The 27,295-nt window shown below is 39.1% G+C and overlaps 1 protein-coding gene across 3 annotated transcripts in view; it reads right to left on the reverse strand.

The window, feature by feature from the left end:
- NBEA (neurobeachin) overlaps window positions 1–26,838 on the reverse strand; it is a 464,261-nt gene extending 437,423 nt beyond the window's left edge. For all 3 annotated transcript variants that reach the window (XM_030449922.1, XM_030449935.1, XM_030449928.1), the window contains exon 1: window positions 26,566–26,838. In XM_030449922.1, the coding sequence (XP_030305782.1) occupies window positions 26,566–26,838 (273 nt within the window). The remainder of the gene's footprint in view (window positions 1–26,565) is intronic.
- Window positions 26,839–27,295: the final 457 nt, after the last annotated feature.

Here is a 27,295-nt window from a genome sequence, read left to right on the forward strand (position 1 = left end):
CTTCCCTTCCTTGCTATCTCTTCCCTTCCTTGCTATAAAATACATCTACATAGATGATAGCCTCAAACTTGGTACCTATTAGGCATTATAATCACCACCAACTCTCCAGTCTCATTTTATTCTCCACTTCTGACACATTCACAGTCAGAGTCTCAGTAAAAGGCCTGCCAGAGAATCCACAATGTACTGCTGAATACACATCCAACTACACAACTTCACAAGCTCATGGCAGGTGTGTAACTCAGCTCCAGGAAAAGGAAAACTACTCCATGGAATCCTTAAATTCTTATCCCACAGCCGTACTTCAACAGAGTACATTGGTCCCAGGACCTTACATTTCAAAGGAGGATAGGTGGGGAGTTTTGTTTTTTTTTTTACTTAAGTTTTGCTTAGGTATTGTTGGAACATTGACAACTCCAGTATTTTGCCATTCTGTATATAGTAAGCACCATCTAAACAACTCTTCATAATGTCTTTGGTCGTGTTCTGGTGAGTACTAATAAGTTACCACACTGCTTAAAAGGAGGATTAGCCTCAAAGGTGTGAAGTAACAAACGGAATGTTTGTACCAATTCAAAGGAAGTTAGGCTATTACAAACAACTAAACCAAAAAAGATTGGAAAAAACCTGTCCAAAATTAGGACATGGAAACCAATCCTATATTAATCTCACTATATCTATATGCAACTAAAGACACTGGAAATGGGCCAAAATTTGACTACATCTAAGACTGGATTATTAAAAACAATTTGTCACATCTAGGCTACAAATTTCTGCTTTATCAGTGCAATTTACTTAGCAAAAACTAGACAGTACATTCAGGGAACTGCTATGAGAAACCCTTAAGGTTTAACAAAAGGCAAACAACCTCTTTTTAAATTCTTCTGAAAGGATCTGTACTAGGTTAACAGTTGGAATTGATGTTCCTAAAGATCTTTTCCAACTAAAACAATTCTATGAATATAGAAAAATAGCATTAAAACAGAAAAAGCACATTAATACCTCTGTGCTCCCAATTTTCTTTACAGTAGAGTCATAAAAGAGTAGACAATCTGACATTTAAAGTATTTTAATGGATTTAAGAACAAAAATAAGCACACTGTGCAGCACTAATCAGATACACTTAGATAAGTACTCATGCCCCATAGAAGGAGAGAGACAAGTTTTAGTTTAAAAATTCCACTTGAATTAAAACTTTTGATAAATTACCAGATTTCAATATATCATCTGATAAAAAATTTGCAGATAGCCAAACGTAGCATCACTACTAGATTCTGTGGATGCTACTGTAGCAACAATTTCAGCAATCAATTCATTCCAAACCAGGCTTGTGTGAATCTTCCAATTAAAATTTAATAATGGCCTTCAAAAATTTGCCCATCATTTTCTTTCCACTGAAAAAAATAAACAATCATAAAATATTCTCAATACTTAACATCATTATTGCAATTACTTGTCATGAAATGTATCAGCAGGGATACAAGGCCTAGGAAGACAGGAGGAGCACATAAACAAAACAGAGAAGGATCTGCTCCATGTATCAAACACTTAAGCAGTAGGGGAAAAAAACCCAAACAGTATGTTTTCAAAAATAAGGGATTTAAAGCCAAGGGATTATGACTTCAATCTGTTCCAGCAAGCTCATGAATAAGAAACCCAAAAAAACAAATAGTAGCTAAGACTGAAAGGTATAATTCTTTTCACTCCAGTTATGAATTAAAACACTGGCTTTAAAATATTTTTAACTAACCCTTTTTTTCTTTTAGATACGGAGTAGTTCCTTACAAGAAATTAGTAATTTAGGACTCTTCAGCTTGCAGGCATCTTAAACTCTTCCCTGTGCATACCTGAAAAACAGTACATTGGGCTAGATGTGTCTTTGGTGCAACTTGGCATAAGCAGTGTCTTCTAAGGCAACAGATTTTAATGAAAACAATAAAAATTCCCCTGTGAAAGGAGATGCTTGCATTTCCAAAATAATAAAATTAAGTCTCCAGTGAAAGCAGCACAACAAAAAGCTCTGTTGAGGAATTAACAGTTGTACTGATGGGCTCTGGCTATTTACTCTCCCAGAATATATGCAATTTTCATATGGTAAAGGCAACACCAATTTCTTACAATTTTTTCCTTGTAGTGGATTCTAACACACGAGTTTAAATGCACACTAAAATACACATGAAAGAGTTTTATTCAGTCTCATACAATCTTTAGACACTTAGACACTTTAGGCACTTAGGAAGAACACACACATGAAGTTACATATAAAAGGATGTGTTGGGTCAGGCAGGGATGGAGTTAATCTTTCCCACAGCAGCCCTCATAATACTGTTTTGTATTTGTAGCTAGAAAGACTCTGATAACGTACCATTGTTTTGGCTACTGCTGAGCAGTGCTCACAGCATCAAGGGTGACTCAAATACAAAATCCTAGAATGGTTAGAGTTTGAAGACACCTTTAAAGGTCATCTAGTTCAACCTCTCTGCAGTAAGCACGGACATCTCCAACTAGACGAGATTGCTCAGAGTCTCATCCGGCCTGACCTTTAATGTTTCAAGGGATAGGGCATCTCCCACCACTCTGGGCAACCTGTTCCAGTGTTTTACTACCCTCATTCTAAAAACTTTCATCCTTGTATCTAGGCTAACATTTCATCCCCGTTCTCTTGCAAAGGCCAGTAGGCCTTCCAAAGGCAAGATGCTGGGAGGGGATGCAGCCAGGACAGCTGACCCAAACTAACCCAAGGATTATTCTATACCATATGAACTCTGTGCAGCAATAAAAACCAAGAGAAAGGAGGAGGAGGAGGAGGAGAGGGAGAGGAAGACACTCATTATTATGTTTGACTTCTAGACCAAGCTCTATGCCCAGGAGGTAGCTGGACTTCACCAGCTAATGGGAAGTAGAGAATAAGCCTTTTGTTCTCCTTTGCTTCTGAACGTGGCCTTTGCTTTTGTTCTATTAAACAGCTTCAGCTGGACCCACAAATTCTCTTCCCTCTTACTTTCTCTTCCTCCTATCCTGCTGAAGAGAGAAGTGGCTTGGTGGGCACCTAGCATCCAACCAAGATCAAGCCTTCACGAAGAAATATTAAGGATAAAAAAACACCAAACATTTTCCCTTTCCAAAAACACAGCTTCCACTCAAAAATAAATTTATATTGAAAAAAATAATAAATTAAACCATACTGGGGGGATAAGTTTGTGGGGAGGAGGAGGTGGGAACAGCATAGGAGAAACAGCCAAATTCTTCAGGTTATCAAACTTGTTTAAACTTATGCTATTTCCAGATTTTTCTCATTTTGGCTATAAACAGGGTGTTATCCCTTGGAAAGTTAGAAACATTGTATTGCTTTTAAACAACGCACTGAAGATTGTAATGCATTGTTAGCATGACTCTCACCATAACTGTCAGCTTCTCCCTCTTATAACCCCCTTAAAATTGACTAAATCACTCCTCTATGTATCCTTGGTTAACAGTAGGACCCCTGCACAGAACAGTGTAACAGGGAGAAAATCAGAAGGGCCAAAGGCCAACCTGAAATCAGTCTGTCTGCAGATGTCAAATTACTAAGAAATTATCTACAAACATATTAGCAACAAAAGGAGGCCTAAGGAGATCCTCCAACTTTTATAGGATGCAGTGGGAAACACAGTGATCAGGGATGAGGAGAAGGCTTAGATATTTAACACCTTCTTTGCCTCAGTCTTTAGCAGCAGGATCAGTTGTTTGCTGAGTCCCAGTAGACAAGGTTGACAAATGTGACACTCATCTACAAGAAGGGCTGGAAGGAGCTAGGGAACTACAGGCCTGTCAGTCTGACCTTAGTGCCAGGGAAGGTTATGGAACAGATCACCTTGAACACCACTATGCAGCACACACAATGCAACCAGGTCAGCAGCCCCAGTCCACATGAGTTTTTGAAAATCAGATCCCGATTTACAAACCTAATCTCCTTCTGTGACAAGGTGACCGATTTAGTGGATGAGGATATTGTCTACCTGGATCTTTTTACACTGTTTCCCAGAGCACTATCCTGGAGAAACTGGCTATATATGGCCTAGACTGTGTATATATCACAGGGTAAAACTTGGGCTGAATGGCTGGGCCCAAGGAATTGTGGAGTTAAATCCAGGTGGTGGCCACTCACCAGGGGTATTCCTCAAGTCTCAGTGTTGAGACCAGTTCCATTTAATACCAATTGTTGCCCTGTACTCAGTGCTGGTGAGGCTGCACCTCGAGTGCTGTGTTCAGTTCTACGCCACACAACTAGAAGAAAGACACTGAGGTGCTGGAGCAACAGCCAACAAAGTCGTGAAGGGTCTGCAGAACAAGTCTTGTGATGAGTTCTCAAAGATATGTGGGGTTGTTTAGTCTGGCAAAAAGGCTGAGGAGAGACCTTATCACTCTTTGCAACTACTGGAAAAGAGGTTACAGTGAGGTGGGTGTTGGTCTCTTCTCCCTAGTAACAAGCAACAGGACAAGATGAAATGGTCTCAAGTTGTGCATGGGGAAACTTAGATCAGAGATCAGAAGACAATTCTTGGCTGAAAGTTATTAAACACTGAAACTGGCTTCCCAGAAAAGTAGCTGAATTACTATCCCTGGAGACATTTAAAAGACATGTAGGCATGGTATTCAGGAATATGGTTTACAACTGAACTCAGAACAGTTAGGTTAATGGTAGACTTGATGGTCTTAAACATCTTTTCCAACAAAAAAAATTCTGTTTGAATACTTGCAGTAGTCATATGCAAAAACTTTTCATAAATAAATATGTACCTCAGCATTCTGTGGGGAATGACTTTGAAAAGGGAAAATTAAGATTAAAGATAAAAAAACTTTGAGTAAGAATTAATTAAAGTGATAATCTTTACTTTTGACTATGAAAAAGTATGTTCAAAGTTTTACATCTAACTTAACAGTGCTATCTGGCCAAATGTTCTTCCAAGGTATCATTTCTGCTTAATCATCAGGATTGGTAATTAGTGCATCTAAATGGAAAGAATAAAAATAGATGAGAAGGGAAAATCTCTCACTATGTCTATGACAGCACCACAGTTCATGTGATCAGATGCAGATGCTTCCGTTCACATCACAAAATGATCTGAGTGCACAAATTATATTTCAGATGACTAAAATAAAAGAAACACTCCAGAAATACACAGAAAAATCAACCCAGGGAAATCCAGATCTTAAAAAAATATTGTATTTCAATTACCAACAGGAATCTACTAAAATTATTCTGAAACAACTTCCCTTAAATGTGTCTCAGGTGGGACACTGGGTCCTCTTCACCACTTGTGTTGTTCTTCAGAATCCCCGGTACTAGCACTGATAGCTAATGTAGGATCCTTCTTCATTCTGATAGAGGCCATTTATAAAACAAGGCAAGTATGTTCCAAAGAAGCAAACAAGATTTACCCATACTTAAGTACTGACAAAGACAGTAGGATCCTGAAATATCCAGTCCTCTTCCACTAACACTATTACATCCCTGGGTTACCAATAGCTCATCTGCATTAGCCAAAGAACTAAATTAATTCCTAGGTAACAGTGATCTCAGTAAAACATCTTTGATAGTCTACTAACTGCAGCGGTAGTGGATCATGGGTTGGACTTGACGATCTGAGGTCCCTTCCGACCCAGCCAATTCTATGATTCTATGATCTTGCCATGCTAGAGGTTTCACAGAAGGAAAGATGAAGTTCCCCATTTAGCACCTATAAGCTAACTGTTATCACATATGGAAAAAAGTAACTTTTTAAAGTGTTATGTACTCATTTTTAAACCAAAAAGGCACTCATTGTGTGGCTCCAAGAAAAATATGAATCCTTGTGCAGTATCTTATGGAAGCACAACTACTGGAACTATCTTTCAGAATCTGTGAAGAAGGTTATTGCAAAACTGCTCAGCCAGGAAAGTGTTGTTATTGAATATTTCTTGATTATACACAGCTGACAGAAATAAGAAACAAGATCCACGTAGCAACCTTTTGATGTCCACTAAGGAGAATTCTCCAAATTCATGGTGAATCTATTTCCATGGCTTTGTATAAAGTCTTGACACATGAGAATACAACTTTGGAATCATCTAAACAAAGATGGCTGCCTCTTTAAATAACATATGGTAATTTAAGTACCTTTGTTCATCGTAGTGTGGAGGTAATTTCCCTGGAGTCAGGATATAGAGGAAGAATGCCTCTGCCTGAGAGGCCATGAATGAAGTAGAAATTAAGCAAGCTCACCTGAGGAGAAAATCAATCATGACCCTCATTGAGAATGAGTGATCTGATTTTTTTCTTCCTACTGGAGGAACAGTCAGCATAACAGTAACCTGCCATTAAAGCCAGGAGTTATTCCAATGGAGACAAAAAAGTTTTCTGAAATCATAAAAAAAAAAAAAAAAAAAATGGACTGCAAAGGGCAGAAAGCGTATCAACAACCCACTGACTATCAAGTTCAGATCCAACAGAAGTACAAGCTCCTTGGCAAATTAAGCAACTTACTATCTCTACATGGAAGGAGTGTGGAAAGAAAGAGAGAAAAAAATTGCAGGTCACAGAACACAGACCTTAATGCAATTTAGAGACTGAGAAGCATCCTAATCTGAAGCTACCCATCACCCATGAGGAAGACCCAAGAGAGGTGGGCCTGGGTGAATCACGTGAAGATCAATAAGGCCAAGTGCAAGGTCCTTGGCCTGCACATGGCTCAGGCCAATCCCAACTGCAAATACAGATTAGACAGAGAATGGATTGAGAGCAGCCCTACAGGGGAGGACTTGAAGGTGTTGGTTGATAAGAAGGTCAACACGAGCCACCAATGTGCACCTGCAACCCAGAAAGGCAACCATATCCCAGGCTGCACCAAAAAAACCTATGGCAACAGGTCGAGGGAAGTGACTCTTCCCCTCTACACCACTCTCATGAGACCCTCCTTGAGTACTTCTAGTGTGCTCAGTATAAGAAAGGCATGGACCTCTTGGAGCAACCCAGAAGAGGGCCACAAAGATGATCAGAGGGCTGGCGATTTCTTCACTAGAACTTGTTTGTGTAGTTCTCATATGCTTCTAAAACTCATTTTTACCTTCAACAGTAACTAGGTATCCAGTGAAGTACTTTTAAAAAGTACTTTTGGACCTGGCAGGGGAGATTAAGGCCAACATGAAATATTTCTATTGGTACATCAATGATAAGACTAGGGAAAATGTGGGCCTACTCCAGAAAGAAACTGGAGAGCTGGTTATCCAAGATATAGAGAAGGCTGAGAAGCACTCAGCAACTTCTTCTCTCCAGTCTTCACCAGCAAGGAAGCTGATCACAACCTCCATCCTAAGAAGACAAAGGCAGGGACTGGGGAAAGGTAGATTCCCCCCACTGTAGATGAAAAGATTTGAGACCACCTAAAGGACCTGAAGGTGAACAAGTTCTTGTGGACCTGATGGAATTCACCTACAGCTCCTGAAAGAACTGGCAGATGAAATTGCAAAGCCACTGTCCATCATGTTTGAAAAGTGATGGCAGTCTAGTGAAGTACCTGCAGACTGGAAAAGGGGAAACATAATCCCCATTTTCAAAAATGGAAAAAAAAAAGGCCCAGGGAACTACAGGCAAGTCAGTCTCACCTCTGTGCCTGCAAGATCGTGGAGCAGATCCTCCTGAAGGCTCTGCTAAGGAATGCAGATACCAAAGGGGTGATTGGTAACAGCCAACATGGCTTTATTACAGGAAAGGCCTGCCTGACTGATTTGGTGGCCTTTTATGATGGGGTCACTGCCTCAGTGGATAAAGGCAGAGCAACAGATGTCATCTACCTAGGCCTGAGCAAAGCATTCAACATTGTCCCACATGACTCTGATCCCTAAACCAGCATGATATGGATTTGATGGAGGGGCCACTCATTGGATAAGGAACTGGCTGGATGGTTGCATCCAAAGAGATGTGATCAATGACTTAGTGTCCAAATGGAGATGTGTGGCAAGTGGTGTTCCTCAAGGGTCAGTACTACAACCAGTGCTGTTAAACATCTTTGTTGGTGACATGGAAAGTGGAATCAAGTACACCTTCCAGCAAGTTTGCTGATGACACCAAATTGTGTGGTGAAGTAAAAACATTGGAGGAAAGAGATGCCATCCAGAGGGTCTAAAACAGTCTTGAGAAGTGCATTCATGCAAACTGCGTGAAGTTCAACAAGGCCGAGTGCAAGGTTCTGTACCTGAGTCAAGACAATCCCATACAAGAACACAGATTGAGAGGAGAAAGTATTACAGACAGCCCTGAGGAGAATGACTTGAGGGTGATGGTGGACCAGAAGCTTAACATGAGCCATCAATGTGCACTTGCAGCCTAGAAAGCCAACTGTGTCCGGGGCTGCATCAAAAGAAGCATGGTCAGTCAGTCGAGGGAGGTGATTCTCTCCCTCTGCTCTGTTCTTGTGAGACCCCACCTGGAGCACTGTGTCCTGTTCTGGAGTCCTCAACATAAGGACACAGAGCTCCTTGAGCACGTCCAGAGGAAAGCCACTAAAAATCATGAGGACTGGACCACCTCCCCTATGAATATAGGCTGAGGAAGTCGGGCTTGTTCAGCCTAGACAAAAGGAGGCTCCGAGATGACTTTACAGGGGGACTACAGGAAAGCTGGGATAGGACCTTTTGCATGGGTGTGTCACAAAAGGACAAGAAATAATTTTTTAAAACTTGAAGAAGGGAGATTTAGATTAGATATTCGGAGGAAATTCTTTCCTGTGAGGGTGGTGAGACACTGGAACAGGCTGCCCAGGGGAGTTGTGGCTGCCCCCTACCTGGAAGTGTTCAAGGCCAGGTTGAATGGGCCTTAAGAAACCCATCTAGTGGAAAATCTATGAAGAAAGGTAGAAATACAATTCACAATACTCAAAAATGAATTAACACTTTACTATTATTGATGCTTCCTAAAATCCAGCATTCTGTTTTAAGAGAAAATGCTGTAAGTAATACAATTGTATTAACTCATAGATCTATCATAAATCAATCTGAAAACATCCACAGACCATATATACCCAGAGCTGAGATTTCCTTATACCCTCTTAACATCCCATTGTGCAAAAGAGTAATTTAGTAGTTAAAAGCAAGTTATTTTAAAAGATTGATATTTTAAGAATTACTCTAATTCCAGTCAAGCGAGATTGTGTCGTTATGTGTTTGTTTTTTTTTTTACTTTGACATTATTTCTTCCATAAGAATATGTATCCTACAGAAATGTAAAAAAAGCAAACAAGGTCTCAAGTTGTGCCAGGGGAGGTTTAGGTTGGAGATTAAAAAGAATTTCTTTCTGGAGAGGGTGATCAGGCATTGGAATGGGCTGCCCAGGGAAGTAGTGGATTCTCCGTGTCTGGAGATATTTCAAAAGAGACTGGATGTGGCACTCAGTGCCACGGGCTGGGAACTGCAGCGGGAGTGGATCAAGGGTTGGACTTGATGATCTCTGAGGTCCCTTCCAACCCAGCCCATTCTGTGATTCTGTGAACTATAACTAAATACCCAAAACAAACAAAAAAACCACCCCCTAATTTTAAAACTGATTTTTCATTGTTTTTTACAAAAAACAGTTCAGTAAAGTTAATGTAAGCATATCAAGGATTCCTATGGATAGAAATATTTTGTTTAAATACCCCAGCCAGAAGAAATACTTCATACTTCAAATACTGCAAACTTTATTTGTACAATTATGGTTTTTACTTTAAGGAATGCAGAGCTAGAAATATATGGACATATTTCATTTGAAATCCATAAAATGCCACAATTAGCCCCAAATCCTATAAGAATAGACACAGCTTTGATGTTCATGAAAATTTAAGCACAGAATAATGTTATCTGTTTACTCAAGATAAAAGAATATAGTATCCCTACTTTTGTTCAATAAGTAATGATACTTTGAAGAATGATTTAAAGTAAGAATTTTGAAAAAAAAATATTTTCACTATAGTTAAGGTGCAATAGCAAAGCTATAGAAGCTAAGGGGACAACATATGTAAGTCTAATAGATTTCCTCTCTACAAAAGAGAAAAAAGAAAAAAGGAAACAACCACCCAGCAAAAATATTGAAAGATATTTCCATCAGATACTTGGCTTCTGTTTTATTTGCTAACACTCTCTGCCCAATACTGCGCAAATACAGTTAATTGAAACACATCTTCAATACTTTTCTCCATGACATTTCAATTTTTATATAATTTGAAAGTGAAGCCATAACCTACTGTTTGACATCACTTTGTGACAAGGATTATAGTGAACTTTACTAGTGCAGATCAAAGGACACTTTAAAAATGAAGCCGTATTTAAATAGTCTAGATGATAAAGTATTAAAAAAAATTAATCTTGAAGTACATTAATTCAAGTGAAGTCCAACAAATTGAACAGTGACAAAGAAATCACTGGCCAATACATGTCTAAAAAAACTAATAATGCTTCACTAAACAGATATGTCCCTTTTTTATTGAATTTTATCTGCTTACTTAGAGCAGAAATGTAGCTTTTTTTTAAATACTTTTTTACTCGTAGCAGCTCTGTAGAGCCCTTCATCTCAAATAAACAAATTTTGTTACTTGCAAGTAATGTGACATCAATGAAAGAAACCAAGAACCAAATGGCTACTCCCTGTCCAGAAGCAAAGGACCATACAGGTCCAATAAAGCTAAAAAGCTATGATTTTTTAAAACAAGCAACCTTTAACATTTTTGAAAGGAAAGTAGAAACAAATCTTTTTACTTATGTCAACAACAACAACAAAAAAAGCATAATATTTATAATATTTGGAAGGCCCTCCCCCACATGCCTTCTAAGTCTTGATAACCACAGAGAAGAGGCCTTCCATTCCAAATCATTTTTTGAGTCATGATTGAACATTCTGTAACTGATCCAAGGTTTGGGGATTTTTTTGGTTTCAACCAACCTTCATAATTCAGGACTACAAAATCCTGTGATTCAAAGCTGGGTAACATCATCTATATTAACATTTTTTCCATACCACAAAAGCGCCTTCAAATGCTTATATTTACATTTATAATTTACTGATGCTCTCTAGGCATTCCATTTTCTTTCATTTTTGCCATGAATTTTTAAACAAGAAAAGATGACCCAACCAAACAATGTGTGTGCAGTTCAGTGGTAGTTTACAATTAAATGTGCCAGACATCTGTGAAAGTCTTAACTGACCCTGTGCAAGGAAAAAAGGGATGGCTCTGAAACTTAAAAAGCACACTAAATCAAACATCAACCTCACCTATACACAGACCCAAAAAAAGGTAAAAATCATGTAAGCATCCATGGTTTAAGTACAAAATACAGATGAAGACATTCAAATGTTTCTAGGTAGAACACACACAGGTATTTATCTCTGGCAGTCAACCAAAAGAGAAATGTAGTGGTAAAAAGGAAGGAATTCAAACATGCCCCTCCTCCTTTCTTCTAAAAAAAATAAAATAAAATAAAATAAAATAAAATAAAATAAAATAAAATAAAATAAAAAATTAGAAAAACCTGCAAGCCTTCCAGTTAAAAAAATAAATCTCACAGTAAGTATGGCATGGCAGTATGATGCTTAACTAAATGGTAGCTGGGTACATTTCAAACCTATCCAGAACTTACATAAACTTCCAAAGTTCCTGGTCACCTGATTGATACATTTAAATTGTAACTTACCATTCAACCACCATAACAAATGAATTAGTCTTCTCCTATACAAAAAAAGTTTTAAATAGCAGCAGATGTCTAATAAGAATTGAAAACGAAAACATTTAATTTCCTCTTTAATGCACACACTCAATTATAATATTTTAAACCAGGGTAAAACACCTCAACCACTATGAACTCTCCAGAAGAAAACCAGTTACAGCCTTCTTTCTGTTCAGCCAGGGACTTAAAACACACAATGTTGTTATGGGATCCAAATCCCACAAGACCCAAGGTCTGTATGAAAGCTGGGCACACATTTCCAGTGGATGTGTCACACAAGAGACTTTAGTTAGTAGGAAATAATCCTTAGATGCATAAGTAAAAGCTATAGAGCATGAAATATAAACTCTTTCATCCACATCTCATTGAAGCAGAATGTGGGATTAGTGACACAAGAAGTTTAATGCAAGCTGTTTACTGGTAACACTGTCCTCCAGGAAGTCTCTAAATAGCTTCGTATGTATGGAGACATCAGCAATCTGCATGAAAGAACAAGCTGACTCCTCTCTGTCAAGCAAGACTTTCCAAAAGTGACAGTGGAGTTGCTGAAGAGCTTTGTGACACTGCCAGTTCTTTTAACTAGTCAGAAGCTATTGGTGTATCCAAAACAGCAAAGCATCTAGGACAGTCAGTATGCATAATTAAATCCTGTTCATCACTCAAAAGTATCAACTGATTTTTTTTTAATTATACCTCACCACTGCAAACGTCAAAACAATGAAGACAGTCCACAGATTTCAAACAGCTTTTTGTTGAAATACAGAGAAATTAATAATAGTGTATAATTGATCAATCTCTGCATAAAACTACTATAAATGAAAATATTTAAATCAGAGCTTTTCTGTGCCCCTTTCAGAACTATATTTCAAAATGGTTCTATCATTAAACAAGACCTTTCTCTCTGAACTGGGCTGGACACCAGGTGCCCACCAAGATGCCCTAACACTACCCCTCAGCTGGGCAAGGGGAGACAAATACAACAAAAGGCTCATGGGTTGAGATAAGGAAGGGGAAATCACTCAACAATTACCATCACAGGCAAAACAGATCAGAATCATATAAATTAATTTATTACCAATAAAATTAGAGCAGGATAATGTGAAATAAAACCAAATCTTACATCATCTTCTCTCCCACCCCTCTATTCTTCCTGGCCTCAACTTCACTCCTGATTTTCTCTACCTCCTCCCTGCCAGGAGCACAGACAGACAGGGAATAGGGGTTGTTATCAGTTCATCACACACTGTCTCTGCCATCCTTCTCCTCAGGGAGTGAGTCCTCACACTCTCTCCATGCTCCCTCCCCTCTTCCCATGGTCCCTCCCACGGGAGATAATCCTCTGCAAACTTCAGTGCAAGTCCTTACCATGGGATACAGTTCTTCACAAACTGCTCCAGTTTGGGTTCTTTCCATGGGATGCAAACCTTCAGGGACAAACTGAATGAAACTAGCATGGGTACCTTACAGCATCACAAGTCCTGTCAGCCAGTCTGTTCCAGTGTGGGCTCCTCTCTCCACAGATTCACAGGTCTTGCTATTAGTGTGCTCCCAGCATAAACCTCCCAAAGGGTCACAGCCTCATTCAGCAACCCATCTGCTCCACCACAGATCTCCATGGGCTGCAGGACCATGGCCTCACCACAGGCTGCAGGGGAATCTTTCTTCTGGTGCCTAGAGAGCACCTCCTTTCCCTCCTTCTTCACTGACCTTGGTGTCTGCAGAGTCATTTATCTTATATTTTCTCACTACCCTCTTCAGCTGCAGTTGCACAGCAGCTTTTTTCCTCTTCTTAAGTATTTTATCCCAGAGGCACTGCCAGCATCACAGATGGGCTCAGTCTTGGCCAGTGGTGGGTCCCTTGGAACTGGTTGGCATTAGCTCCATTGGACATGGGGGAAGCTTCTGGCAGCTTCTCAAAGAAGCCACCCCTGAAGCCACCCCCAGGGACCAAAACCTTGCCAGGATCTCCAAGACCTGAACTACATCACTCCAATTCCCCAAAACTCAACATTTCCAAAGCCCAAGAATTGTCCCAGACATTGTCCCCACAAAGCATCCTAATACAGTTTTGTCTATGACACTTTACTCCCCAGAGATCAGCCTGATTACTTTTTTTCCTCTACAGCTTATTTGGATACTTATAACAATAAAATACTTCAGTCAAGTCTTTGTTTCCATTCACAGTACAACCCTATTGACCTAAAATGGTTACTCAGCTTATAAAGAAATAAGAAAAAAATATTTTTAAAAAAATTACAAGGGAAACTGAACCCAGATTAAGAATCTGGAAGCTACTTACCATACAGCAGTACCAAAATGTATTGACAATTACTGCTAAATGCTACTTTGCTCAATAACTCTCTTGGCTGTATTAATTTTTAATAATGTCTCAGCAGCCTTTCATTATAGTGTTTTAAAGATCTCATTTCACTACACTAAGCATTGGCTATTTAGTTGGATTTCAATTTTCTAAATAAATAGAAATGCCAAGGGTTTTTTCTTAAGTCAGGACTTGGTTTTAGACCACAAACAATTCCTTATCTCCTGGGAAATCCTCAGGATTTCTTAAAGGAATTGAAAATAAAAATTCACATTGACTGGACTGTCAGCTGCATCTTGTACCACATCGTGATTATACTATGAAGTACATGGTCTCTCCAACTCCCCAAAAGCTCCTAATTTGCAAAATGCATTCATATGGAAACTTTTTTTTTTTTTTTTTTCAGAATGGATGCAGCAAAAACACAGAGCTACTTCATATGTACTTTTTAAGCAAAACCAACCAAACAAACCAACCACAAAACAATCCCATCCTCATCTCCAAAAATGCCAAAAACCCTAATACCTGTAAGGGACTGAGAAGAAACACAATATTTTAAGAGTGTAATACAGAAAGACATAATGTGATCACAGAGCCAGTTCAGAAAACTCTATTTCAGCAGTCTGGCACCACTTTAGCCCAGGTTGCTTAACCAGCCTCCCTACTGAGGAATCCCTAAAATTTACTGTAGCTTCACAAGAAGAAAAAGAGAGAGGAATTCTGAAATAATAATTTAAACAAGGTGCTCCTAAGATTCCTCTGACCTCTAGAAAGGATTTATATTGTATCAACACTTCAAATTTCTTACAGCTTTTTCTGCACATCTGGATAATATCAGGTTTTGGTACAAGACACATTTAGGACTGAGCTCAGCCAGAAGACAATACTTTGTATCTGCTGCTCTCTTTTCACCATAGAATAAGTTTTGCCTAAAATAGAGCTTGATTGACCTAAAGAAATTTGAAAGGCCCATTGCATCGTAACTAGTGGAGGATAAGGGCTCAATTACAAGGATTTGTTGCCTAACTTCAGAGAACAGGCTAGAACCCCAAACCAAAGCTGTGACAAGTGATCCAAAAGTCTAAGCCTAGACTATAAAGAAAAAATAAAAATATTTTCTCTTCTATTTATACTCTGAAGCTTCTTCGATGTGTTAACATTAGGTTAAAGAGAAGGATTTCTTACTTTAAAAACCAACAATTAGAGCATTTTGAAGCCCACATGTAGGCTTAGATTTTGATATTAGCAGATGGTGGTAATTCCCTCAGACAGTGCAAAAATGAATAAAACACCATACCACCAGTCATTTCAAGGTCTCTGTAAATCCAGGCAGTCACTGCATCATTAAGGGAAGATAAGCTGTTGTGCTCAGCTTTCCATTCATACTGTCAAAGCATTTTGTGTTTGTTTTGGTTTGTTTTTTATTTAAAGCTTCCTGTCAGCAGCATCATTTCTCAATAGCTAAACTTCACCTAAACAATTAGCTTACATGTTTTATGCTGATACTTCTAAGTGACACAGCTGATGAAATATCAGCTTCAACAGTCTAAAAGTTACCACCTTCTATGGTTTAGCCTCATTCAGCTGAAACTCCTGCTTCCACTTTCCCATCCTTCCTTTTCATTGTACCTTATACTTACACCAAAGGCTCTCAGTACTTGTTTTACATGTATTTGCATTAGTTTAAACAGCTGGGTTTCTCAAAATGTGATAGCTGGCTTCATAAACTAGACCTTAAAGTGAGAAAAAGGATTACTAAATTGAAAAGTATGTTTTAACTGAACCAGGACACACTACAAAGCGACTAGATCCAAATTTGTTCTTAAATACAATTTAATCATGTTTTATTAAAAAAAATAAATTACATAAGCTATTTTACTATAATTAATTTCCTTTTGTAATAAAAACTATTTATACTAGAAATAAAGGAAATCATCACAAATTCAAGAGCTGGGAATAACCTGCATCTGGGTTTTAGGAAATACTGTCAACTTCTGTATTGAAGAACAGTCCATTTTAAAGAGAATACCAACTGCTTCTTAGTAAGCAGTACCTTTAAAATGTTAACTATTGTACTAAATCAACTGTCAAAAGACCAACTCCTTCTCAGTGACTAAGCCTACACATTTTTCCAGTTTGAATGTGTTTATTATTGTACATTATATATTACTTCAAACAAAAGAATTATTTTCTTTTGAAATATGAACTATAAAAATCATCTAACAATCATCTGTACTTAATATATTACAGTTCTTAAGTTACAAATAGTTACATGCACATAAAATCCTATTGAACATTTCATCTATAAGTATTAGACTATATATAAAGCCATGAATCTATTCTTTTCAACAAACTCAGTACAGATTTTCAACAGCTTTGGCTCTATACTGAATATTGGAGGATTTTTTCCTTTTGTTATGAAGCATTTATAACTTTGAAAGACTATGCTAATAGGTCTACTAGTTTAATTTCAGTTCATGTGAATTTGTTGAAGGTGGTGATATCACAAGCCACAAAATTTTATTACCTCAGAATTGAGACAATCAAATTAACTTTATATCTTTTTGGACAATATCAAATACAGTTACATTTTGCATTTCTGAAATGTAACAAAGCAAGCTCACCTACAACTCTAACTGTGAATTACAGAACTGACAGATACTCTTGGCCTTATATGTTTCATCCAAGGCTTTTTATTAACAAGCAGGCACAATAGATGAAAAGCAAACACTGCTGTGGCTCCTGGAGGTCTGTTTCCTTTCTTGCTACATGTGGTGCAAATTGTCCTTTGCTGGGTTAGGCATAGCAATATTTTCTGCATTATTTGTGGTAGATATTGCAGCTCACACTGAGAGATGAGGAAAAGGGTTGCTATAATTAAAAGGCTTCCCAGACTCCACCTCCCACTTTTTGGAAAGGAAGAAGTATTATCTGCATAAGGAGAATAAAGATCTAAATGTGCAAATGATTAAGAGATCAGAACACTTGACAGACAAAGAAAGGCTTAAGAGAGTTGGAAGTGGTTAGCCTTAAAAAGAGGAGGTTTGAAGAGATTTATAAACGTGTATGTGTAATTGTAGTGAGGGAAGGGTAGGCAGGGAGCAGAGACAAGTGGAACACAGTGACAGAACGAATGGCAGTGGGCACAAGAAACTCTACTTACACCCAAGTAAAAAATTGACGTAGGAGGCTCCATCTTTAGAAATATCCAAACCCCAGCCAGACAAGGCCCTGAGCTTTTTGCTCTGGTTAACTCTACTTTAAGAACAGTTTTTTGTCTAGAGAGCTCCAGAGGTCCCTTCTATCCTCAACTTTTCTACCTTTGAAATTCCTGTGATTCTGATAAGTTATAAAAATGCTCTGATAATGAATTTTCAAGAGGATGCTGTAGTATTAGTGCTGATGAATGGAAAGGCACATCCATTAGCATGACTTTGATGAGAGGAAAATAAAAGTGTGTTGCATATGAGCCAAGGACAGAATGTTCAAGTTATTTTTCAGATGGACTTAATTCACTTCAGTCTTGGACAGCAGATGCAACTTAAACAGCTTCTTCCTGTAAATCTCTTCCTGCATTCACAAACATCTCCAAAATATCAAAGTATGCAATGGAGGCTATAACATATCCATGAGGAACCAAGGGAATGAGAAAGCCTTCAAATAACCTAAAACCTGCATTAAAAAAACCCAAACAAAAACTAGAAGACTTCTGCAAGTCATTTGGAAGTATACATGCCATAGTTGAAGATAGTAGAAAAAAGAAAATAGAAGATTTTCAGAACCTCAGAGACTAAAACATGGGACAGGAGCTCCATAAATATACTCAGAGAAAAAGAATTTTTAAAATGAAGTAGCTCCCACCTCCTAAGCATCTTGCTTGGAAGACCTTATTCAGTCAAATGTAGTCTTACACAAATGTTACTAAAAGTTGCAGCTATTTATCACATGAATACTAACAGCTAAGTAGCCATCAGTCCCAGAAATGACTCACAAATACACCTTGCCATTTACCAAAACTGATAATGTATTTCATTGGAGTAACAGAAGGAAAAGACTGGGTGCTGATATTAATTTTTGACAACTTTATGTCATCAGTCATTTTGCTCATGGAGGAATATGTTGAGCTAAACAATACTGTTGGACATGTAAACACTGAGCTTACAATGATGGCTTTTGTTGGACATCTCAAAAGAGAACAGCAAGAGTCCCCTACAGCTCTTGTCCCATTTTATCAGCATTCCAGCTGCTCAGACCCTAGGTCCATTTGCCAGACCACTGGGGAGTTCATTCTCCCAGCATAAGATCCTCCAATATACTGGTTCAAGTCATTTTCAAGACCTTTTTTTACATTTGTAGTGCTTTACCCCCTTTCCCAGTCTTTACATATATTTGCTAACAGCATGGAGATGCTGTACAACAGGAGCTGACAAAACTGTAGTTATATCCTGATATACAAAGGGAAGGGGCAGACAGCATTCTCCTTCTGCTAGCTAGAAAACATAAATTCAACTTTAAGCAAGAGTGTTCCCCTGATTTCAAAGTAATCTCTTTTTTTTTTTTTTTTTTTTTTTTTTTTTTTTTTGGAGGGGGAGGAGGGTTGGGTCTTTTTTGTTTTGTTTTTTTTTCACTGAAGCTTCTTAGCACTGAAAGGGACATAGGAGACTTTTAGCTCACAACTAAATCAAGAAATATTTTTTGGATGCAATGAGTTACATGAAGTATTGCTGAAAAGGAAGATGAAACTGATCAGTCAAGCACGAGCAAATAAGACAGGGCTTGGCTTCAGTCAGTTCATTACAATCTTAAATGTGTACTTCATGATTACTATACTGTATTTAATGAAAGCACATCTTATTATTTTCTACAATTCTGAAGTAGGAAAGACTCTGTTTCAGCAAGTTTGTACAGGCTTCTTTGAAAATTCATATTTTCAAATTCATATTTGTGTTTATAAATATTCCAAAAATATTCTTTTGCACAAAAGCAAAAGAGCAAAAAGTGGGGCAGGAAAAAACAAACAAACAAACAAAAAAACCCACATTATATTACCTTTTAAAGCAGTAAAAATCAATAGAATTCAGAAAAAAACGTAAATAAATGTTTGTCACTGAGGATGAAGAATTAAAAGGCAAAAAAAAAAAAAGTGAACACATAAAGCAATCTAAAATGGCATATTGCTTATACTGGAATTAGTTCAGAATGCTCTACTCAGAGAAAAGACTATTTTCATCCTTTTGTCTACACTGTCCCAATACTATAAATGCCATCAGGAACCCAGAAGTATGATATGAATAACAAGCTCTCCTAAGTGAGTATCTTGCTCTGTCTTTTAGCTAATTCAAAAACCTAATACCTACTCAGCACAGTTATGAAAGGATTTGAATCATAAACAAAACAGCAGTGAAAGAAACATCATTTTCCAAATATAGAACTCAGGCATTTTTAAGCTCTAGAATAGCATAAGCAGTATTCTCATTTATGCAAGCTTTCAGTGAATTGTTATGTTGGAACAATTTCCCTGATGCAACCCAATTTTAAATTAAAGCAGGGCAGTCACATTATAGTTGCACTAATAAAATGCATAGACATCACTCAGATAAATTTCAGTAACACCAAAACGACTTAGGACTAATTTATTTACTGATGATTATTATTTTTCCATGTATTGCAAAAGTAGAATAAACTCTAAACCACAAAAATTACCACAATGCAGATTTTAGCAGAGACAGTAGGCTGGTCAGAAGTTTAAGTGCTTCTCTACTGGAAATAATGAGTAATCTTTCTCTTAGATATAAATGTCATTAACTGTCTTCCTAACTTGGAAGTTATGAAACCACAGTTCAAATAAGCTGAAATCCATCATAACCCTATGGCTGAAACAGGTGTTTCTATCAATAAGGGAGCAATATGTGCATCTCTACAAACAATCCCTTTTTTAAATTGCTTGTTATCTTTATGCTGAGTATCATATATTGAATATCATTCACAGTACAGCCCAGCCAAACCTTTGCAAGAGAGAAGATAAATTCAGAACCGATGTTTCAAAAATCTGCTGCCTCTGGTTATAAGAACAAGTTCTAAACTTGATTCAGACTTAAAGAAAGCTTAAGGGCTCTGTCAATGTGAAAATTAATAAAACTCCACAATAGGCATATTTAAAAAATGTGAATGATAATTAAGAATCAAATTTCATCACAAAATAAATTGAACTTTATCAACTTAGGCATACACTGCTACACTGACCCTTTGCCCACCAGGCAGATCCAAGACATCAGCTCATGAGGTAGCTGCAATGATACAGTTCTGGGTAAAGTCCTACAAAATGCTGTACTAAGAGGAGAGCAACACAGGTTGATTTGAAAAGCCAGATTTACCAAGATAGACCAAGATCTTTTTGTTCGTGGAAGCAACAGGTAAGATTAAGAGATTGATTCAAAATAGCCCGGGGAGCTTATTAAATTAACACAGCTGTGTTAATACTGTACACAGTATTTACCAGGATATAAATATCTCTTTTGGTACTAACCCAATCACAGATTTCATCTCACTTTGACTAAATTCTGTATGGCATGAGAGATAAACAAATGCTCCAGTAGGAATACAGAGATTATTATGCAGGTTTTGGGTAGTGAGTTTTTTGCTTGTTTCTTAACAGTGTAATATTGACAGTGATTCGTGTATTGGAAAAGTACGTGGGGAGACACTGAAAAGCATTAAGATGAAAGAAAAAAAAAAAAAACTGCACCACAGCCTCCTAGGTGTCAGCCTCATGAATATAATGAGCCATGCCCCTTGACTTCTATCCCTTTGAGTACTCTGAAAGCAAAAGGATGGGAGAGTGAGGGAAAACACTGAGGAAAGAGAAAGACTGGTGTGTAACTGGTTTAAATGGGGAATTGGGTCATACCTGGTGTAGTGGAAGGTGTACCTGGCCAGGTAGGGGAGTTGGAACTATCTGATCTTTAAGGTCCCTTCCAACCCAAACTGTTCTTCAATTCTATGATAATTTTGTAAAAATAGCATCTTGAAAGAGAAAGGTGCTAAGCCTTTGCTTGAAGCACTGGTAGGATCTTGGGCAGGAGTAGGGGGAAAGGTGCAAAACTGGAGGTGTATTATTAATACCAGTCTCCAAATCTTTACTTCAGTGTGACAAAAATAATTTAAAAAAGCCTTCAGTTCTCCACCTCCCTTATAATCTATGAACCAAATCCTGTAAAGACAAGTAAAATAGAAAGCTGAGAAGAAAATAGCTTCTTAAGTTAAGCAGTAAGGAATACTCAGTGATACGCTCACCGGGAGAGATTCTAAAAAGTTATCGCCTGTAGAAATGCATCAATCCATCATAACACAACCACAGCTGATCCCAAGTCTCCTGCTGAGGTCTCACTATTGCTTCGAAACTGATACAACGACTGAAAAAACTTCCTACTCATAAACACCTACTGCCTAAGATCAGATAGAAAAGCCAAAAGCAGGTGTACTAAAAGAAATGAAGTGAAAACAGGCAGGTTTTTAGCCATACTAGAAGAAAGTATTGGATCATCAAAGTATTAGATAATGACAACAGCTACAGTACTCTTCAGTTGCTGCACATGGGATGCTGAAAAAAACTCTTGCATTGGATACTGCTCTGGTAGCTTCTACAGTAACTTCCAGACATAGCTTAGTAAGGAGACAATATGAGCACGATAAAAAGGCACCAGTAGGACAGATAGTAACTTGAACAAGGACTGTTTATCTAAAACAAAACTATTATACTCCCTAAAAAAACAAAATAAAACATTTTCAAAATTGCCACAAAATTCACTTTTTTTTTTTTAATAATACTATCTTTTAGCAGAGAATTATACTTCAAAAATAGGAAAGCTTCCACTACAAAAACAGTAAGATTCCCAATACTGCATAGCTACTTTCTCAAGAACAAAAGTCATATGATGGAGGCTAAAGCTCACAAAGCCTATGCCTTCTCCAAGTACAACAGCAAACAATGAACAAAAGTGATTCTTCCTCCCCACACAGTAGAACTGTGCCACAGCACAGCTGCTTGCAGCAACTAAAAATAGATTCAAAAACCTCAGATATCAAAAGACAACTTCAGCTCAAGAAGACCTCCATAAACTAAAGAAGTACCAAAGGAAAAAAACCAACAACCCTTTCTTACATATGCATCCCTTTACATTTTTCCTCATGATCCTGTAGGCCAGGAAGGATCTCTGACATCATCCAAGCCATTTGCTCTGAAGCTGCAAACGCCACCCCTGAAAGTTCACAATGTGATGAGTGACAAACACTGAAGCAGGATGGAAAAGCCAAGAAAACTAGAAGAGCCAGGCAGAAGCGTGGGTTGTAGTCAACAAGAACAGCAAGAGACTTTTTGAACTATGCCTAGCATGTGACCTACTTCCTAGAAGAACTCTCTAGCCTGACAAAATGTATATAAAAGCTTTCCGGATTGCACAAGGAGAACACTGGTCAGCTACAACTGCATCGGAATGAAACCTGTTCAAATCTGCATCATATCAGCCGTACAAGATGCACAGGGAAAACAAGCAGCGTGTGTCAGCACCAGTCACAAGTTTTTAGTATCAGTCGGTTTCCTGTTCACCTTTCTCATGTCACACTGCCACAGAATCAGCACTACAAAACTCAAAATCAAAAATTCTAGGGAATTCAAACTGGAAGAGAGAAAGCTTTCTAGAAGCTAAGAAACAATGCAGTTCTCCTTGTCATGTTTGATGAAAGCTGGCCAGACAAGAGGCTGTTCAAGATACAGACTGAAGGAAAAAATTCCCAAGATCATTAAAATACTGGAAAAACAGAGAATTAAAAAAACAAGACAGTAAAAATAATGAAATGAAAGGTCATTGGAGATACATTATAGACAAACTAATTAAAGCCATGTGTGGAGATTTTGAATCAGGAAATAAATGAAGCAAAAATACATTAGAAGTAGAAGAATATAGATGGACAGACTGACTCACTTCCACCTTAATATATTTGCTGGAACACACAGTGCAATACTTTACTTTAAATATAAGTCAAATATATATTGTAAGTACAAAAAGGGTATTAAGAAGCAACGGAACTACGGAGAATAAATACAAGCACATCTATCACAGCAAGAACAACATCCTTGACAGTACCTGAAGAAAACTAATAGAGCTGTTCAAAAGGGAAAGGCCTCCTCATTAGCAGCAGCACAGAGCTGGTGTCAAAATACATCCAAAGCAAAATCACTAACAACAGTTGGAGGATTATGTTGCTTGCAAGGAAAGCCTTTTCCAGTTTGGTGCTCTGCAGTACACAAGCAGCAGCGAACACACACCTCAGGAGAGCTGAACTGAACCTGGGAATTGACAGTATTACCCTTTACAGTATTAACACCAGTTATCTTTAAGGATAACTCTAAAGTAGCTCACAGGCACTGGCACATAAGGAGCTGCAGCCTCTCTCCATTATGCCTTCCACTGTTAAGAGTGTAAACAATTGTTAAGCAATGAAAAGTAACACGAACAATACTAGAAACTCTTACCAAGAGATACTCTATCAAGCAAATTCACATAACAGAACTTTGAAGACAGTAAGTTCAGAGAAAAAGTGTCTCTTCAGAGAAGAGGTGTTGCTAAGAAAAACAAAAGCAGGAGGAGGAACAAATCCCATGAACAGCACAGGCATGGCTAAGAACAAAATACAGTCTGAGTGGAAAGTTATCTGTTAAAATTTGGCAAAGCTGGAATTCCAGCAACATATTAGACATTTAAAGATAAGAACTGTTTAGAAGAAACTCTAATAAGAGAGTTTAACAGAAATGAAGAGCTACCATTCCCATGATGAGGGCAAAACAAACAAAAGTTTTGCTGTTGACATTTGCTGCTGCTTCCACTTAGATGCAGGAAGTACAAACAGACTTAAGTTAAGCTTTACACGAGAGAGCAATCATCTCAGGTAAGAAAATAAATAATTATCCCGATCTTTAACTTCTGATTATCTCCAACAACAAAAGAAGTTGCAATTATGCAGAATTCCAATATTAAAAAGCTAATAACAAGTGGCTTATAGATACCCAATACAGTATAGGTCATATTTCTCTCAAGAGACTTAATATACCAACTGACACACTGAACTAAGATCAGCTCTTTAAGCACTGGCCACTCATTACCACACTTGCATTAAAAGTCATCCACAAAGTAAATGTAAAGGCTGAAGAAAAAGAAAAAAAACCCAAAAAAAGTAAATCAAGTTCTGTCCACACCCACTCACACCTCAAAGAGCCATTCTAAACCACAAAATATTGTATTTTATTTAAAGTTGCTATTAAAATCCCTGTTTAGTAGCTTAGGGATATGTTATTAGCTTTACTTTATAACTGCCACATTCACAATTTTTGTTTCACGTGCAAGCTAAGTTTCAAATACTCAAGCTTAAGTTTGAGACATTCACTGCACTGAAAAGAAAAAGATTAACAGACACAATACAACCTCCCTCTGCTGTGGGAATACTGACTATTGTACATTAGAGTCCATCTGTTAAGTAATGACTGATCCAGAATCCATCGCTACTGCAGCAGACTCCCAAGTAGTTTCACATTCACATACATCTCCTGAAGCTGAGTGCACAGTTAAACACCCTTGCATTTATTTTAAATATAAGCTTAGCTGTCAACAATAGGAACTAGTTAGTAGGTAGATCACCTAGGCAAGCACTGTATGTTCTCCACACAACTACAAAGACGTTCTAACCTCAACCCCAAAAGCAAGCTAATGTTAGTTCAGTTGCTGATGCATTAACAGCTAGAACTAAAAATAAGCTCAAATATCAGTGAGAAGAATTAAAGAAGAAAGAAAAGTGGGAAAGTATTAAACATCTTTGTATCTGTCATGATTTATACAAAGCCAGTTAATAAAACAACTGTATATTATTCCCTGGTTTCAAGTGTCACTTTTAAATGAATGGATAATAATCCAATAAAGTTATGACTTGTACCAGACTTCCACAAAATAAAAATATTTACGAATTTAGTTTCAGTTAAGTGTCAAACAGCTTGTAGAGAGGCGTGGGAAATATACCAGGCTACTGTTCTGATATATTCACAAAACTTAGGGCTTTAGCCCCTTGTGTGTTCAGATAAGCCATATATATTAAAATGATCTGACCAAACCACGTCTTTCCCTGCATGCTGCAGCTTTTCCATTCAGTCTGTGCTAGGTCAAACACAAATAACTGTGAACCAGAAGAATGCATCCTTCTAAAGTGTTTTAAACAGAATATATTCTTTACATGACTTTGTAAAAAATAAGTGGACCTTAAAAGCATTTAACTCATTTGAAACAAAGGCAGTTTCAATTAATTGCCATTTGATTTTGAGTAGTCGTTTTTCTATCCAATGTTATATGCAAAAATGTAGGATATTTCATTGACTAAACTGCTTCAAAAGCTTTGCTGCAGCAAATCTTGCATTCAGGAGCAGCACCAAATTGCACGTAATTGAAAGTGATTCATTTTTAGATCCACTGGTTTGGCTTCTGTAGATTCCTCAGGCTTTGGTGTAGGTAGCGCAAAAACATTAAGTCATACAGTCCTGCAGTAACTCTTTCACTCCATGAAGTGAGCAGATGACTAAGGAGCTACATTTTAGCATTTCCTCCTTGCTTCAAGCTATTTACCAGGGTACAATCATGTTTTGCAACACAGAGACTTCAAACAAAATCAGCAGCAGCACTTACTTCGCAGACAAAAAGGTGTTTTGGAAAGCATGGCAGAAACAAGAGCAACCCAATGCAACACTGCAATGTAACCAACTATTACAGATACTAAAGCCTGTTAAATCCTTCCAAAAATCTCCCTTCTCCCCCCTACCCTAGATAAAATACTAACAGGGTTAAACAGGGTTTAAAATAAAGAAATAACAGGCTTAAACTACTAAAAAACTACAGGTTAAAATACTAACAGGGTTAAACCTTTCACATGGCTTCAGCCACTAGGAAAAGATTCCAGCTGCTTTTTAAAATCTTTTTCAGTTAAAAACAGATACTACATTCACACCACTCTTCTCCCAAGGAGGAAGCCACCAGGTTACAGGGCTTGCATCCAGAACCTGAAATTGCCCATTTTTTAATCTCCTGGGGATTTTTATATTTTTGTACATCGTGAATTAATAGCACACAGCCCGCTTCTGCAGGATGGGGGAGGCACAGGGAAGGTGCAGAGTGGCCACTCTGTACCAGGCAGGGTCCTGCGTGGAGTTTTAGGGAGCGCTGAGGGGGCTTCTGTCACGCGCACGAGGAATAGGAGGAGGTCGCGGGATTAATGAGAAAAGAGAGGAACAAGAGGAGTTTGGGAAGCAAAGATGGTTGGAGAAGGGCCGAACGTGTTGGAGGGGCACAAGGGCAGGAAAAATTAAGGTCCCTTTCGGGCTGCAGAGGGGCGGGGGGGATCAGGGAGCCGCCTCGGGAGGAGGTGGGCTGCAAGGGGCCGGTGCCCCGGGCCCCTCTGCCCGCCGGGGCGTCACCGGGGCGGGGTGCCCGGCCGCTTACCAGGTTCAGCACCGTCTCCACGATGTCCCGGTTGCTGACCTCCCCGACCTGGATGAGCCCGATGAGGACGGCGAATTTCATCCGGATATTGCGGATCGGCACCGACGGGTTAATCATCCCCGCGGGGAGCACCACGGACCCGGAGCCCGACGCTCTCAGCTCCCCCATCACGGCGACGCTGCTGCCGCCGCCTCCGCCTCCACCGCCGGCCCCGACGGAGATGAGTCCCGCGGGCTGCGGGTCGGGCCCCGACACCGGCTTTTCGCTCGCCATTTACCCCTCGCCGCTACCGGCACCTGCCGCCGCCGCCGCCGCCTCCCCGCCCGGCCGGGCCCAGCCGCGCATCCACCGCAGTCGCACCCGGCGGGGCCGCAGGGAGCCGGCCCGAGGCGCAGGCACCGTCCCAGGAGCCGCTCCCCGGCTCCGCTATAATGAGGGATTATTATGGGCGCCGATGCCCCGTTAGTCGAAGGCTGCCCAGCCGGGGCCGCCTCCCCGCCGCAGGGCGGGAGCAGCGGGCGCCGCCAAAGCGCGGCCCGGCACGGCGGAGGCAGGCGGCACACGGAGCCGACGGCGGCGGGAGCGATTGCCGCTGCCGCTGTTGTTGTGGAGCCGAAACCGCCGCCGCTCACGCCGCCATGTTGCCGCCCCCTGCCTGCGGTAGCCGCAAGGGCGCCTGCGCCGAGCCCGTCGGGGGGAGTGGCCGTGCCGACCCCCCCAGCCGGCCGGG

This window comes from Calypte anna, chromosome 1 (genome assembly GCF_003957555.1).
Source record: "Calypte anna isolate BGI_N300 chromosome 1, bCalAnn1_v1.p, whole genome shotgun sequence".
In the NCBI taxonomy this organism is placed as follows: Eukaryota; Metazoa; Chordata; class Aves; order Apodiformes; family Trochilidae; genus Calypte; species Calypte anna.